Raw genomic sequence first — 14,813 nt, 5'->3', positions numbered from 1 at the left:
TTCTTGTTGGTTGTGCAGGAGGCTCCACCTCTGCTTTTCAGAGATGTACGGTTTATAACTGCACATTTGTTTGCAGCCATTTTCAAGTGCGAGTGTAAACGTTGAGTTGGAGGGTGTGGCTAGAAGCAGATTATTTAAAGTGGCAAAAGGCCATAAAACAGCTCATGGGCAGAACTGACCAGACTGAAATCTCATTACCTAAGAATGATTTTATTCAAAAACTGTAATGAACATATTTTGTATAAAACATATATGTATCCTAACCTGTTCCAAAAAGCATTGCAGAGTTTAGTACACAGAGTTCTCCATGTTCCATGTTTCCTGTTCTAGATTAATTTACTGCCAGCATTTATTTCTACAAACTAACACTTAATTAGATCCCAGTGTAACATTAGGAATTCACTATCAAATATAATTCTACAAAGTATTCAACGCTCGTTTCGTGTGTTTGGTTTTAGGACTACTGCGGAAACCGAGGAGTACCAGAGAGTGAGTTCAAATGTGGGAAAAGGTCTGGCTGTTATTCAGGAGGAGCTGCACAGGATGAGGATTGCGACTAAAGCTCAAGTGGAAAGTATTGCGATCCAAAAAGAGGCAAGTAGTCAAGGAAACGGTAAATGGACTGCACTTAGTTAGCACTTTAATAGTCATACCGACATCTCAAGAGGGTTTTGCTCTACACTTCTTGAGTCACGATGCTCACATTTATACAATGATACCAAGCAGTGATTGATGGTTTAGAGTTTTTCATGAAGAACAGGGAAGTGAAAATTCCCAAATTTTGGATCCCTAGACGCCCGCCCTGTGTTTGGGGTTAATTTAAAAATTTTATGATGACAGTTTCTTACATTATTAATCCTACAGTTGGAAAATTCACTTGTTACAGCAGCACAGTAGCATGCCTCACTGAATATAAAATTATCTAAAAATATTATAAACAACTGTAACTTCAGATAAAATTTAATAAAAATTAAATACAAATCTGAAAATCTGGGAGATTTTTAAATTCAGAATAAATAAATAAATAAATACAAAATATGTTCTTATCATTTCTCTAATTTCTCTAAAGCTGTGTTAAATAACTTTTATTAATTTTTTTTTTTACATATTTGTTAAAATGATCATTTTGCTATGAGGTTATAATGTGAGATAAATAATCTGTAAAAAGATCGATTTCCACCTATTTCCTGAGCGACTGTTGCTGTCTGAAGAAATGCTCCTGCCCAAAAACAGCCAATCAGAGCCAGAAGGCGGGTCTTAGCGCTTTCTGTCACCCTCATGTATATGCTGCTAAATGTGCTAGTGGTAGAAAGACAACAAAGTAACATACTGCTGCATTAAGAACAAGGCCCATACAAAAGAGAAAGCTGGTTTCCAGAATGATGAAAAAAGAAGGATTTTCAAACCAGGTTATGTGAAACTGACTTTGAGAACTGGTCAAAGTTCTTAATGCAGCAGACATGTAACGTTTGTTGTTTCTTCACCATTAACACATTTACCAGCACATACACGTGCTTGATTGACAGCAATAAGACCTTCCTCCTGGCTCTGATTGGTTGTTTTTATTCCAGATATATAGCTGTGGCGGCATATCATAAAGAAAATGTAAAAATGGCTGCCATGTGTTGTTTTTATTCTTATTACTGTTGGAGAATCCAACCATCCTATCAGCCATGCAACAAAAACAGGAATACCATTTCTATAAAAGAGGAGGTATGGTTGGTTTTAGTCACTATTTCCAATCCGTTTTTAATAAAAAGCAAAATAAATTATAATATGAACTCATTTTAAGTGATTAGGACTCTTGGATTAAAAACAGCCAACCTGCAATCAGATATTCTCATTATTTGAATCACGTTTTACTCCAAACATTCACCAGGTGAAGGACATGATGAAAAAGAGAGTGGATTTATTGGAGGAAATTCCCAAGATGCCAGACTTCCTGGTGGCCCTTCGGCCCCACACCGTCTGGGAGAAAACCCCGGTGAAGCTGTTCTGCACTGTGGAGGGAAACCCACGGCCCATTGTTAAATGGTAGGAATGCTCACCTTTTAAAATGTTTCTGCTTCCCGTATGTGTTTCTAACTTTGAAAATTAACATTATTCCTCACTTCTGCTTAGAAATAAGAACTAAAACGTTTATTTAGGAGCTTAATGTGCATTTTGGCTGGCACTGAATCCACAACAAATGTTCAAAATGTCTTTTCTGTACGTCTCCGGGATAAGAATGAAATGAATATCTGTCGTATTTGGTTGGCTTTAGGTATAAAGGAGGAGTTCCAGTCGATCCACTGAGCGCCCCGGGAAAGTACAAGATTGAGAGCAAGTATGGCGTCCACAGTCTGATCATTAGCAGGTAAGTAAATTATCAGAAAATCTGAAGAGTTGCTATAGTTTTATATGGAGCTAAATCAGTCTCAAAAAGATTCACAAAGCATACAGCAAGATTTGTAAGAACTGTACAACATACAGGTAAAAGCCAGTAAATTAGAATATTTTGAAAAACTTGATTTATTTCAGTAATTGCATTCAAAAGGTGTAACTTGTACATCATATTTATTCATTGCACACAGACTGATGCATTCAAATGTTTATTTCATTTAATTTTGATGATTTGAAGTGGCAACAAATGAAAATCCAAAATTCCGTGTGTCACAAAATTAGAATATTGTGTAAGGGTTACATTTTGAAGACACCTGGTGCCACAAACTAATCAGCTGATTAACTCAAAACACCTGCAAAGGGCTTTAAATGGTCTCTCAGTCCAGTTCTGAGGCCTACACAAACATGGGGAAGACTTCAGATTTGACAGCTGTCCAAAAGGCGACCATCGACACATTGCACAAGGAGGGAAAGACACAAAAGGTTATTGCTGAAGAGGCTGGCTGTTCTCAGAGCTCTGTGTCCAAACACATTAATAGAGAGGCAAAGGGAAGGAAAAACTGTGGTCATAAAAAGTGTACAAGCGATAGGGATCACCGCGCCCTAGTCAAGATTGTGAAAAAAACCCCATTCAAAAATGTGGGGGAGATTCACAAGGAGTGGACAGCTGCTGGAGTCAGTGCTTCAAGATCCACCACCAAGAGACGCTTGAAAGACATGGGTTTCAACTGCCGCATACCTTGTGTCAAGCCACTGTTGACCAAGAAACAGCGCGAAAAGCGTCTCACCTGGGTCATGTTTTCTGACGAAAGCAAATTTTGCATTTCCTTTGGAAATCGAGGTCCCAGAGTCTGGAGGAAGACAGGAGAGGCACAGGATCCACGTTGCCTGAAGTCTAGTGTAAAGTTTCCACCATCAGTGATGGTTTGGGGTGCCATGTCATCTGCTGGTGTCGGTCCACTCTGTTTCCTGAGATCCAGGGTCAACGCAGCCATCTACCAGCAAGTTTTAGAGCACTTCATGCTTCCTGCTGCTGACCTGCTCTATGGAGATGGAGATTTCAGGTTCCAACAGGACTTGGCGCCTGCACACAGCGCAAAATCTACCCGTGCCTGGTTTACGGACCATGGTATTTCTGTTCTAAATTGGCCAGCCAACTCCCCTGACCTTAGCCCCATAGAAAATCTGTGGGGTATTGTGAAAAGGAAGATGCAGAATGCCAGACCCAAAAACGCAGAAGAGTTGAAGGCCACTATCAGAGCAACCTGGGCTCTCATAACACCTGAGCAGTGCCAGAAACTCATCGACTCCATGCCACGCCTCATTAATGCAGTAATTGAGGCAAAAGGAGCTCCAACCAAGTATTGAGTATTGTACATGCTCATATTTTTCATTTTCATACTTTTCAGTTGGCCAACATTTCTAAATAATCCCTTTTTTGTATTAGCCTTAAGTAATATTCTAATTTTGTGACACACGGAATTTTGGATTTTCATTTGTTGCCACTTCAAATCATCAAAATTAAATGAAATAAACATTTGAATGCATCAGTCTGTGTGCAATGAATAAATATGATGTACAAGTTACACCTTTTGAATGCAATTACTGAAATAAATCAAGTTTTTCAAAATATTCTAATTTACTGGCTTTTACCTGTAATTCACAAATGTATAACAAAATTCATAAATCTGGACTGTGAGAGGAAGCTGGAGTCTGAAAAGAGCACTTAGATGCAGAATGACCACTAGGTCATTAGGTATTCAAACACTGGATCTTATTGCGTTCAGCAAAATTATGATGTGAAAATTATGATCTCTTAAAGGGGCAGTATGCTTTACGAGGCTAAAAAAAGAAAGAAAAAACAAACAAAAAAAATTTCTCAAAAAGAAATTAACTTTTTTGTGCCTTACATCAAGTTATAATGTTATTCCCTCATCAAAAACATACCTGGAGTGTTGCTTTGATTCTTCCATGTGTGTTTAATCTCCGTTAATCTCCATGGCAACCATTCAGCTGTGAAAAACGCCTGGGTGGACTTAGCTCCGCCTTCACGGCGCTGCTCCTCCTCTGAGCTGCAGCTTCCAAGTTTCCTCCCCGCAGCAGAGCAGCCGTCTCCCCCCACATGGCTCCTTCAGACTAGCCAGCAGCAATTAGCAAACATCTGGTGGAACTGCACATCTGCTGAGCTTCTCAGTGCAGCCCTGGTAAAAACACTGTTAAAGGGTTAATAGAGGAGCCATGTTGTGATGACTTCCTGTAGTTTCAGAAAGAGCAGGAGTTTTTAAAGAAACAGAGGCTCAATTTCAAGGCGTTAAATTACAAAGCAAAACTTCTTTTAAGTCATATTTGATATATACGACATTTTTATAAGTACATAGTTACTTGATTGTTCTGTAAAATGGCATTAAGTGTCTGGAAAACACATAATGCTGCACAACTAATTATTCCAACCCAACTTTTCTTTCTTTTTATTTTTTACCGTTGGTTTTTCTGAGCTGAGTTTTTCAGGAAACAGGAGATTGGAAGTTACAGATTACGGCATCGAGTTGACGGAGCCATCAGCTGTTCGTATCAAAGTGCTGACCTTTGTGTCATTCGAGACATGAATTCCTCCCTCCGCATGTGATTCCTATCCCTCTGTCTCGCACTTCCTGCTTCACTCTTTCCTTTAATCTCTTCTTCCCTCTCTGTTTGTTTTTCCCTGAAGTTTTTTTATTAACGTTTTACTCAATGTAAATAAAAAAAGATTGTATTTATGACGTGAAAACAAGTAAGAACAGAGTCAGATAGAGGAGTGACTTTATGCTGCAGCAGCTGAGAAAGAGGATCGTCTTAAAATAGTTCTGTCTTGAGTGAAGGTCACATTTCTTCCTTCTATAGAGGGAATGCACTTGATGTCATGGCAGATTGTCTGGTCCTTAAGTTTCGCCCTCAGGGTGGAACGAAGACCCTTGACTCAGTGTTGGCAGCCTGAAAACAGAAAAATACAGAAGCTGGAAGATCTGTTGTTGGGTCAGCTGTAAAATTAATCCAGAGATTTTTTTTAAAGCTGCCAGAATTAAAAAAAGAGAAAGTGCCAAATGGATTAAAGCTGTAACAAGCCTCTGATTTGGATGTTTTAGGGTAAAAATAGTTATAAAAACATAAACCTGATCGGGTGACTAGCCACTCCTGTACACAAGCGCAGGAAAAAAGTTTCCCTGCCAACTTATAGTGTCATTGGAAAAACTAAGTACACCCAATGAATGAATAGCTTCAAGTCGTTCTATTCTTATCGTCTTTATTAGTTTCTGAAATTATTTTTGGTTTCTTGTTTCTGTTCCAGTTTCCTCCAGTTCATTAAGATTTGAAAAAATGTTTTTTTATATGCAGCTCTGCTCAGTTTCACAACATTTCCATCAGGTTCACATCCGGACTTGGACATTAACAACATTTTGATAATTTTTTTAAGATTTCGAATTAGGGGAAAACTGATAGGGAGATCAATAAATGGAAACATGCAAACAGAGAGAATGAAAAATTCATGCAGAAAGCACCAAGCAGGGATTTAATCCCTGAACCGTTTTTTTTTTCTGCAAAGCAACAGTTCCTCCTGCACCACTGAAGCCCAAAAAGGAATTTTAATTAATAGAATATATATTAAAAACAGAACTAAAACAGTGAATTTGGAGGAAATGATCTGAAAGAGATAAATAGACAATAAAAATATTTAAAGTTTTGTATCAGCAACATTATATACTTGCATACAATGATGCCATAATGCAGTAGTGTCCAAACTTTTTGCACTGAGGGCCAAAATCCCCAAGCTGAAAATATTCAGTGGCCAAAATTTTATTTTTTTTTTCTCCCAATTAAAAGCAATATTATTGTGAATTATTTCTCTTTTACCTTCACAATAAGTAATGTCACTGCCTTGATGACTTCTTATCCCTGGTGATCGTACGGTTGGCTCATATGAAACGTGTGTATAGATTCATTTAACACAATCTGATTTATTTCAAGAGTTTATTCCTGTGGATTCTGTGTTTTTCAACTTTCTGAAGAGGCTATGACTCAAATCATTACTGACTGAATCCTAAGCTTCTCAACTCGTCCTCCGGACTCTGAGACCTGGATTTCCCAATAAAATGCAAAATGTGCTTTCTGCTTGCATTTTAGACCTCTGAGCCAGTTTTTCACTTCTATTGTTGATTCTGCTTCAAGAGTGAGTTAACATGTGTGTTAAAGCTCAGGCCATAACCTAAAAAATATATAATCTGTAACAAAACAGAATTTTATTTGTCCAAGATGGCATTTCATTTACAGATTAATCTTTGTTTGGGTTACATTTTCTATAAGAAAAGCTAAATAAAATTTTGGCTGAAAGAATTAATCCTGATTAATTGATTTTAGAAATGTAATATTTTAACAACTTTGGATTTATATGACATTTTTTAAGTCTGTAGAATGTTTTTAGTTTATTCCCACCCTGTAAAAAAATGACTCTATTTACAGCAAAACATTTTTACAGTGCAGCAATGAAAGTAGGAATTATTTCTTACAACCTTCATGGGTGTAAGAAATACAAAAAAATCTGTTTATTCCATGGAAAATATTATACAAAAATAAAAAGTATCTGTTGACCAAATTTGTGCTATTCCTGAATTGCAGTCAGGGGCCACACAAAATTAATTCAAGGGCCGCAAATGGCCCCTGGACCACAGTTTGGACACCTCTGCCATAATGTTTTTGTGATATGACGGTCCAACTATTCCTACACAAACACAAAAGGTCCTTTTCTTCTTTACTAAACCTTATAGTGTGCAGTTCTGTTTATTTTGTATATCTCATTTTACGTGTGTGTAGTGACAAACAACAATTAATTAAATCCATAGAAAAAGTCCACATCTATCCCAATACGGTTTTTAATTCATTACATATGAACACCAAATTCAAATGGGGACATTTTTTTTTCATATATTTCTAAAGTTGATTTGATAGATGTATTTATTCTTTACTGTGTTTGCTTGTCTGTAGGTGTGTAGTGAGTGATACTGCAGAGTATAGCGCCGTGGCAACCAATCAGCATGGCACAGCTACCAGCAAGGCCATGGTTACTGTAAAGAGTAAGCTTCTCCATGACGCTTTCTTTTTCATAGTCTTGATGCACGGAGCCGGTGTTGCACTGATCGTAACTTTATGTTGTTGACAGGACCATCAGGAGCTGGAGAGTCCTGCCAGCTTGGTCTCGGTAAGATTACACTGTTATAAATACAAGCTGATAGTAATAAATTATTAGTAGCAATAAATGTTTCTATGTGCTACTGTGGGGCTGAAACTAATGGTCACAGTCAGAATCATGATAAAAAATTGTTCTAATTCTGGTATTAAAGTCAGATTTCAGTCAGACTTCAGTGGCCCTAATGTTGTCCCATAGATGTGAGTTCAGAGGTTTTAAACATTCTTATGGTGACCACTTCCTGTTTGTCCCGGTCCAGTCCCCCATCTGACTGAGATCCATCCCAGTAAGCTTGAAGTCACCCTGCTGGAGAGATTCCCAGTGAGCTTTGGGGTGGAGGGGAGCTCCATCAGACTCTCCTGCACCATGGTGGTGGTTCCTGACCTGCCCAACGTACCACCGCTGGCCCAGTGGTACCGAGACGGTCAGACAAATACCCAACCGTTATCCATCCGTTAAACTATCCATCTGTTAAACCATCCATCCATCCATCTGTTAAACCATCCATCTATCCATCCATCCATCTACCCACAATTTCGTCTGTCCCCTTCATTCATTCATTCATTCATTCAATAGTTCATGTTTTGGTCATCCATTCATTCATTCCCACAGACACGCTGTTGAAACCCAGTAACCTGGTGGAGATGTCAGTGGGTGGAGGAGCAGCGTCTCTGACTCTTCCTCAGCTGGCCAAAGACGATGAAGGACTCTACACCCTCCGGATCTTCACGAAGGACGGCACTGCTGAGCACAGCGCCTACCTGTTTGTCTCAGGTCAGACATTACATACGGGTAGCATAGCTTTAGCTACGTCAAAGCTGTAGCTCCTGCCCTGAGTTTCAGTCTATTCCATCTAACTTCATGCTTATACTGGTCTGTTTTAATTTGTTTTCTAGATGCTCCTGCGTCTGTGAAAGGAGCTCCTGGAGCTCCGATGAGCGTCAAGGCGTATGACGTCAACTCGGACTACGTCCTGGTTGCCTGGAAACCCCCCAACACAGTCAACGAGGCACCAATCTCCGGATACTTTGTGGATCGGTCAGTCAGCAGCCTGAAGCACTCCAGGCTCTCTCTCAATAGACGTTGGCACTCCAGCTAAATATGTAGCATGCTAACTAAATATTTAGCTTCAAACAAATTATTTAGATCAGAGATAGATATTTAATTTGAAGCTAAATATTTTGCTTGCTAACTAAGTGCATAGTTTCAAGCTAAATATTTACCTTCCTCTGTTAATATTTAATTTGGAGCTAAATATTTAATTTGGAGCTAAATGTTTACATTGTAGCTAGGTATTTAGCAAAGAAAATATTCAGCTTGTAGCTACCAGGTAAATCTTTAGCTTTAAGTTTAATCTTTAGCTTGATAACTATGAAGCTTTCTAGTTTAAAGCTAAATATCTAACCTCCTAAGTAAATATTTAGTTTGGAGCTAAATGATTCATTTGACATCTATAAATTAAAGAATAAAAAATCGCTGAAAAATGAAAACCCATTTCTTTCTCCTAAAACAATCTTAATCCAAATTTTTAATGTTGACCATGTACCTTTAAAAATGACATTCCATAGTTCATAGAGTTTTGCATTTGTTGACTGTAGATGTTTTCCTCACAATACGTAAAATGTTTTGCCTTTTTTTAAGTTACTGTGTGCTGCAGGTACTGCACAGTTTTTGTGAATAAAATTCTAAATCACCTTTTTAAGCATTGTTGTAGGGAGCTATTCCTAAAACAAAACTTTGACCTCACCAACCAAAAGAAGATTTTGGATCTTTAAGTTTGCCAATGATGGTGAAAAACCATCAATAATAACACTCTTAATGTTTTTGTCATGTTGTCTCCTGTTCTGTTGCGTAGCTGTGAAGCTGGCACTGACACCTGGGTCCAGTGCAACCCGGCACCCGTGAAGGTCTGCAAATACCCGGTGAGCGGCCTTGACGTTGGCCACTCCTACTACTTCAGAGTGAGAGCCGTGAACAGCGCAGGCATCAGCAGACCGTCACGCAAGTCTGGCAAAGTGACCGCCATCGACGCCGCGGAGAGTCAGCGCCTGCAAGGTACCGACGAAGGTAAATACAGCTAACGGGGAAGGAAGACGTCAGCGGATCCTAATGGATGTTTTATCCTCCTTTCCAAAACCAGTGATAAAAATTGAAGGGAAATATGACATAGTGATCAAGGATGATGAACTGGAAGGTACAGTAGTGCACAAAGACTGGTCTTTGTGCAGAGTGTGGCTCTCCTTTTTAATCTAGAATAATTTATACTTTCACCAAATACTAACCCATTCCCATTGTTCCACACTGCCATGGAATAACCACAATAAAACAACATTTCTTCATCTTTAAAATCAAACTGATGGCACTCTAGTTCTTTTATATCCTATTATCTGCGTACATCGTGATCAGCAAAAGCAACAGGGTTAGAAAAATGTCTCAGGCTTGGACTGATAACAGTAGCAAAGTTTAAAGTTGTGCTTTGTTTTACACCTACTTTCTTTTGGTCTTATGCTGTTTTATCTCCTTTAAGGAACTGTTTTCCAAAACATAGCCTTTTATTTGCCTGTTTTCTGTAGACCCATATTTAACCATAACTACAGGGGAGTCTGGAGTAAGATGAGACATTTCTCATATTTAGACCTAGGATTTCTCCAGATGTTTTTGTGCACCAAACCAGCCACTTGGTCCATCTTTTCCTGCTAGTATCTTACCTTGTGCTGGGAGATGCTGGATTGTTTCTGTGGTCTGTTTGTCTAGGATTTTGTAGATCTGTTCTTCTGTTCCTCTTGTTGCATCGCCCTGCATAGTTCTTCCTTCAGACCTGACCTCATTGGTAGGTTTTGGTCATTTCTGTCACTTCTGGTGGTTTGTTGTTGGTTAAACTCTTTGTTAGTATTCTTTGAATTTCTAACAAATTAATTTTTTAACTGAGCTTTGGATTCTCCCACTTGTTTTCTTTCAGCTTTTCTGTTCACACTTTAATAGAGTGTTTAATTTTTTACTAAGCCTGATTACTGTTCATTCTCTACCCTACACCAATAACTCGAAACACTGACCATCAAATTAAAGTGAAAATAACACACACAGGATACAGACAGGGTTGTTGTTGGAGTCCTGCATTCCTTCTAAACAGTAAATCCAATTTAGACCCTTACTGAGACTTTAAATCTTTTACACACATGAGACAGGTGGTGTTTATTCCTTAAAATAATTAAATAAATGTAATTATTGAGGGCAGTTTTCTCCTCTCTGTTGGAGAGAAACTGAAAATCACTGAAATTTTTAGTAACAGAAAATCTTAGCAAAGCCTTCATACTGTGGGACTCCTGCAATGGCTTCTGCTGTGTGTGCTTTGAACCTGAGAAGCATTCACTCCCGATCTAGGCTACGTAACTATCCCTGGCGAGCCCACGGACGTGCATGCGTCAGAGATTTTCAAATCGTACGTGGTGCTGAGCTGGAAGCCTCCCAGCCCTCGCGGACGAGCTCCGCTCTGGTACATCATTGAAAAGGTGCGTGTTGCTTCACCGTTTGCCCTTTATCTTTATCAGTAGACACCAAGTAGCATCTTTGCTGCACAAAACAGAACCGTAAACCTTCACTTGTCTAAACTCTTTAAAGCTGCAACATATAACATTTATTACTTTTTTTTTTACATATTTAAAAACTGTTAACATGTCGCTACTTTATAATATGAGACAGATAATAGATGAAAAGATCAATCTCCTCAACCTTCTTACTGAACTATTATTGGCACCACTTGGAACCAAAAACTACCAGTCAGAGCCAGGAGGAGGGGCTTAACGCTGTCAATCAATCCCATGTACTTGCTGCTCAATGTGCTAAAGGCAGAGATGCAACTTAACGTGACAGGAGGAGAAAGGCTGCCATACTCCAGGCATCACGCCTGTCAATTTAAGGATGCTTATCGGTCCCCTGAAAATGATAAAAACCCAGATATTATCATCAGTTAATAAAATTCCCCCGGATCAAATTTGAAAATTGGATGTTGCTGCTAGCAGTTAGGTTTAGTGAACAATTTAGAAGTGAGAACGTTGCACAACATAAATAATCACCTGGTCACAACACGATTCGCTAAATAACGCTGGGTTACAAAAACATATTTTTTGACGTTGTCTATGTTTTTTCAACTGAATTGGGAATATTTTCCGCCGCTGTATCCAAAAATGACATCCATTTTTCTCAATCAGGTCAGGTTTTTATTCTAATTTGATTTAGAGAAATCTAATCTTTTGACTAAATTGATTACATTTTTGTGACATTATCAGTTCATTTCCGTTAATTTTTCTCATCCAAAATAGATTTTAGGAGAAAAAAAAAGTTTTCTAACAGAGTATCTTAGTTAAATGTTATAAACTCGGATTTCTGTAAACTTGGATTTCTGCAAGTCTTTGTAAATTGAACATTATGTCTTCATTGTGTAAAATTCTCCATCTCTTTTCTGTCCTGCTGGAATCTCTCCTCCTGCTCATCACTCATTGATTCCAGATTCTCAGGAAACCGATCCACATGTGAGAACAAGTCATTCATTTTGATGCTCATGATGCCTCCATAGTTCAGGAAGTTGGCCTGATTGAGCAAAACCAATGTGATTTTTGGATTCAGCACATCAAAATGACCCTAAACAGTTGAAAAACCCCAGACAGCTGTTTTGGCTGTTGACCAGTGTAATAAAACATAATTTAATGAAGCTTCAAGGCAGATAATTTTCCTTAAGGAACTTTAATAATCGAGGTACCAGAATCATTCGAGGAATCGTTAGTTAAGACCCGCCTCCTGGCTCTGATTGGTTGTTTCTAGTTAGCACTGGAAGCTCAGTTTTTACACAGATTATCTGTTTCATACCATACAGTCACAACATGGTGACAGTTTCAACAAATACGTAAAGAAAACAATTTTTTTTAATAAAAGTTGCAAACTGCAGCTTTAAGCATCTAGTGGAAGCTGGAAACATCACAGTAATGGAAATGGTTCCCGTCTGTTTTGATTTGTCCAACAACCTGAGCTGTTAAAGCGTTCATTAAGTCTCTGTGGGTTAAAGTTTTCATGGGAGCTCTACCATCTATGCCTCCCTCCTCCCCACAGTGCTTAGCAGGCACTGGAGCATGGCAGCGGATCAACACAGCCGTCAAACTGCACTCGCCCCGTTACCCGGTTTTTGATTTGCAAGATGGGCAAAAGTACCAGTTCCGAGTCTTTTCCGTCAACATGTACGGCTCCAGCGAGGCCTCGGCGCCTTCGGAGCCCATCCAAAAGGTCGATGAGGATGGTAAGAGCAGCCAGTTTTAAAGTATGACAAATACGAATCTCTCACACAGAAAAATACAAATCCCCATTCATTCATTCATTCAGCCTAGTTTGTGTGTGTGTGATATTTTATTAGTGTATATGTGCAATTTTAGTCTTGTGTGTGTGCGAGAGAGAAAAAAATGCATTCTCGCGCAATATTTTATTGGTTTATATGTGCAATCTTAGTGTTTTATGTATGCGTGTGAGAAAAAAATTCTATTCGTGTGTGATATTTTATTAGTGTATATGTGCAATTTCAGTATTTTGTGTGTGTGTGAGACTTTAGTAATGTGTGAGAGACAAAACATAGTTTTTGTCCTAAACGGCCCTTCATATCATCTCACCAGTTTGTGTCTCCACAAATTCAAACAGAGTTTCATAGAAAAGCAGCATCGTGAAATTATTATTTTATTTTTGTTAGCAAGTGTCGTTTGTAAAGTTACACAGTCAATATTTTGGGTTCTGTAGTCTGTCATAAGAGAAAAGAAAAGGGGGATGCATTTTTCAAAGTCTCTTTCTCACCTTAATATTCATTCATTTATAAATGTCACAATTTCAGTCTAAATATTTAATTTATTATTTAGTTTAGAAACTAAACTGTACCTTCAAATTAAATATAGTAAAATAAGCCACATATGTAGTTTACAAATGAAATATTTAGATTGCTAAGAAAATATGTAGCTTTGTGCTAAATATTTTGTTTGAGGCTAAATATTTACATTGCTAGCTAAATAATATTTAGCTTTAATAATATTATTTAGCTTTAATATTTAGCTAAATATTAAAGCTAAATATGTAGCTTTAATAAATATTTATTAATTAAATAAATATTTATTAAAATAAATACATATTTTAAAGCTATTATTTAGCTTTAAATATTATTTAAAGCTAAATAATATTTAGCTTTAATAAGTATTAAAGCTAAATATTTATATTAAAGCTAAATATTTAGCTTTAACTTAAAGATAAATATTTAACTTTAATATAAATATTTAGCTTTAAGCTACATATTTTGTTTGAAGCTTAATCTATAACCTGCTAAATAAATGCTTAGTTCAAAGCTAAATATTTATGTTCAAAGTAAAAATATTTGGTGTGAAACTAAATATTTAGCTTTCAAACTAAATACTTAGTTTGAAACTAAATACTTAGTTTGAAACTGTGAAATGTATAGTTAAAGGAATAATATTATGAAAACAATGACTGAAGAATTAACTCTTATTTTTTTCTTCTTATCCCAAATTACTGCTGTTAATTTTTGACTGTGCAACTTTCAACACAACCCCATAGTTTGTAGCTAAGAGTTTTCCATTATTTAAATGTAAATATTTACCTCACAATATGTAAAATGTTTAAGCTTAGCCAGTTTTTTATTTAAAAAGTGACTGTTGTTGCAGGTATCGAGCTGCCGGTTGGTATGTATGAATAAAATCATAAATCACTTTCATGCGGAGTCTTGCACCTTTAATTTAAATCAATAATGACTATTCTATTGTGTTCTGTTTTTGATGCACTCTTTCAGTTTGCTGTTAAAGCACCAATGTCTCCGTCTCCCACTGTGTTGATGTAAATGTCGTGGAAAAACAAAACCACTCACTTGTTTCACAAAATAAATTGTCTCAGTTTATTTCACTAAAAACACAATAAAAACTTTACAAAGAGTTGTTCATTTGACTATTATCTTGAAGAAGAAGTTGTAAGCAGGTTATATAATGTCTCATGTCTTAGATTATTGTAAAATTGTTCTCTGTCCTTTTTTAACTCAACTTCAGAGACTTTAAACATGATTTTAATGTAATCAGTGTGACTTTTATGTATAGTTTTTGTTGATTCAAAATTTTTGGTTCAACATAACATTTTCCATTTGACTCCAAAGTTAATTTAAATGCATTCAATAGATAGATCC

At 37.3% G+C, this 14,813-nt stretch overlaps 1 protein-coding gene across 6 annotated transcripts in view; it reads left to right on the top strand.

Annotated features, from left to right (window-relative positions):
• The window catches only part of LOC102216694 (myomesin-2-like), a 34,723-nt gene that overhangs the window by 4,918 nt on the left and 14,992 nt on the right, over positions 1–14,813 (top strand). For 3 of the 6 annotated variants that reach the window (XM_023334090.1, XM_023334089.1, XM_023334093.1), the window contains 13 exons: positions 459–594; positions 1,880–2,034; positions 2,264–2,356; positions 7,399–7,487; positions 7,574–7,612; positions 7,860–8,024; positions 8,213–8,374; positions 8,497–8,638; positions 9,456–9,655; positions 9,741–9,794; positions 10,982–11,109; positions 12,704–12,887; positions 14,305–14,322. In XM_023334090.1, the coding sequence (XP_023189858.1) occupies positions 459–594; positions 1,880–2,034; positions 2,264–2,356; positions 7,399–7,487; positions 7,574–7,612; positions 7,860–8,024; positions 8,213–8,374; positions 8,497–8,638; positions 9,456–9,655; positions 9,741–9,794; positions 10,982–11,109; positions 12,704–12,887; positions 14,305–14,322 (1,565 nt within the window). Of the gene's footprint in view, positions 1–458; positions 595–1,879; positions 2,035–2,263; positions 2,357–7,398; positions 7,488–7,573; positions 7,613–7,859; positions 8,025–8,212; positions 8,375–8,496; positions 8,639–9,455; positions 9,668–9,740; positions 9,795–10,981; positions 11,110–12,703; positions 12,888–14,304; positions 14,323–14,813 lie in introns of all 6 variants that reach the window. The other 3 variants (XM_023334092.1, XM_023334091.1, XM_023334094.1) reach the window with 2 other exon arrangements.

The sequence above is a fragment of the Xiphophorus maculatus genome, chromosome 5 (genome assembly GCF_002775205.1).
Source record: "Xiphophorus maculatus strain JP 163 A chromosome 5, X_maculatus-5.0-male, whole genome shotgun sequence".
NCBI lineage: Eukaryota > Metazoa > Chordata > Actinopteri > Cyprinodontiformes > Poeciliidae > Xiphophorus > Xiphophorus maculatus.
Note: the sequence above shows the minus strand (reverse complement) of the source record. Positions and strands in the feature narration are given on the sequence as shown.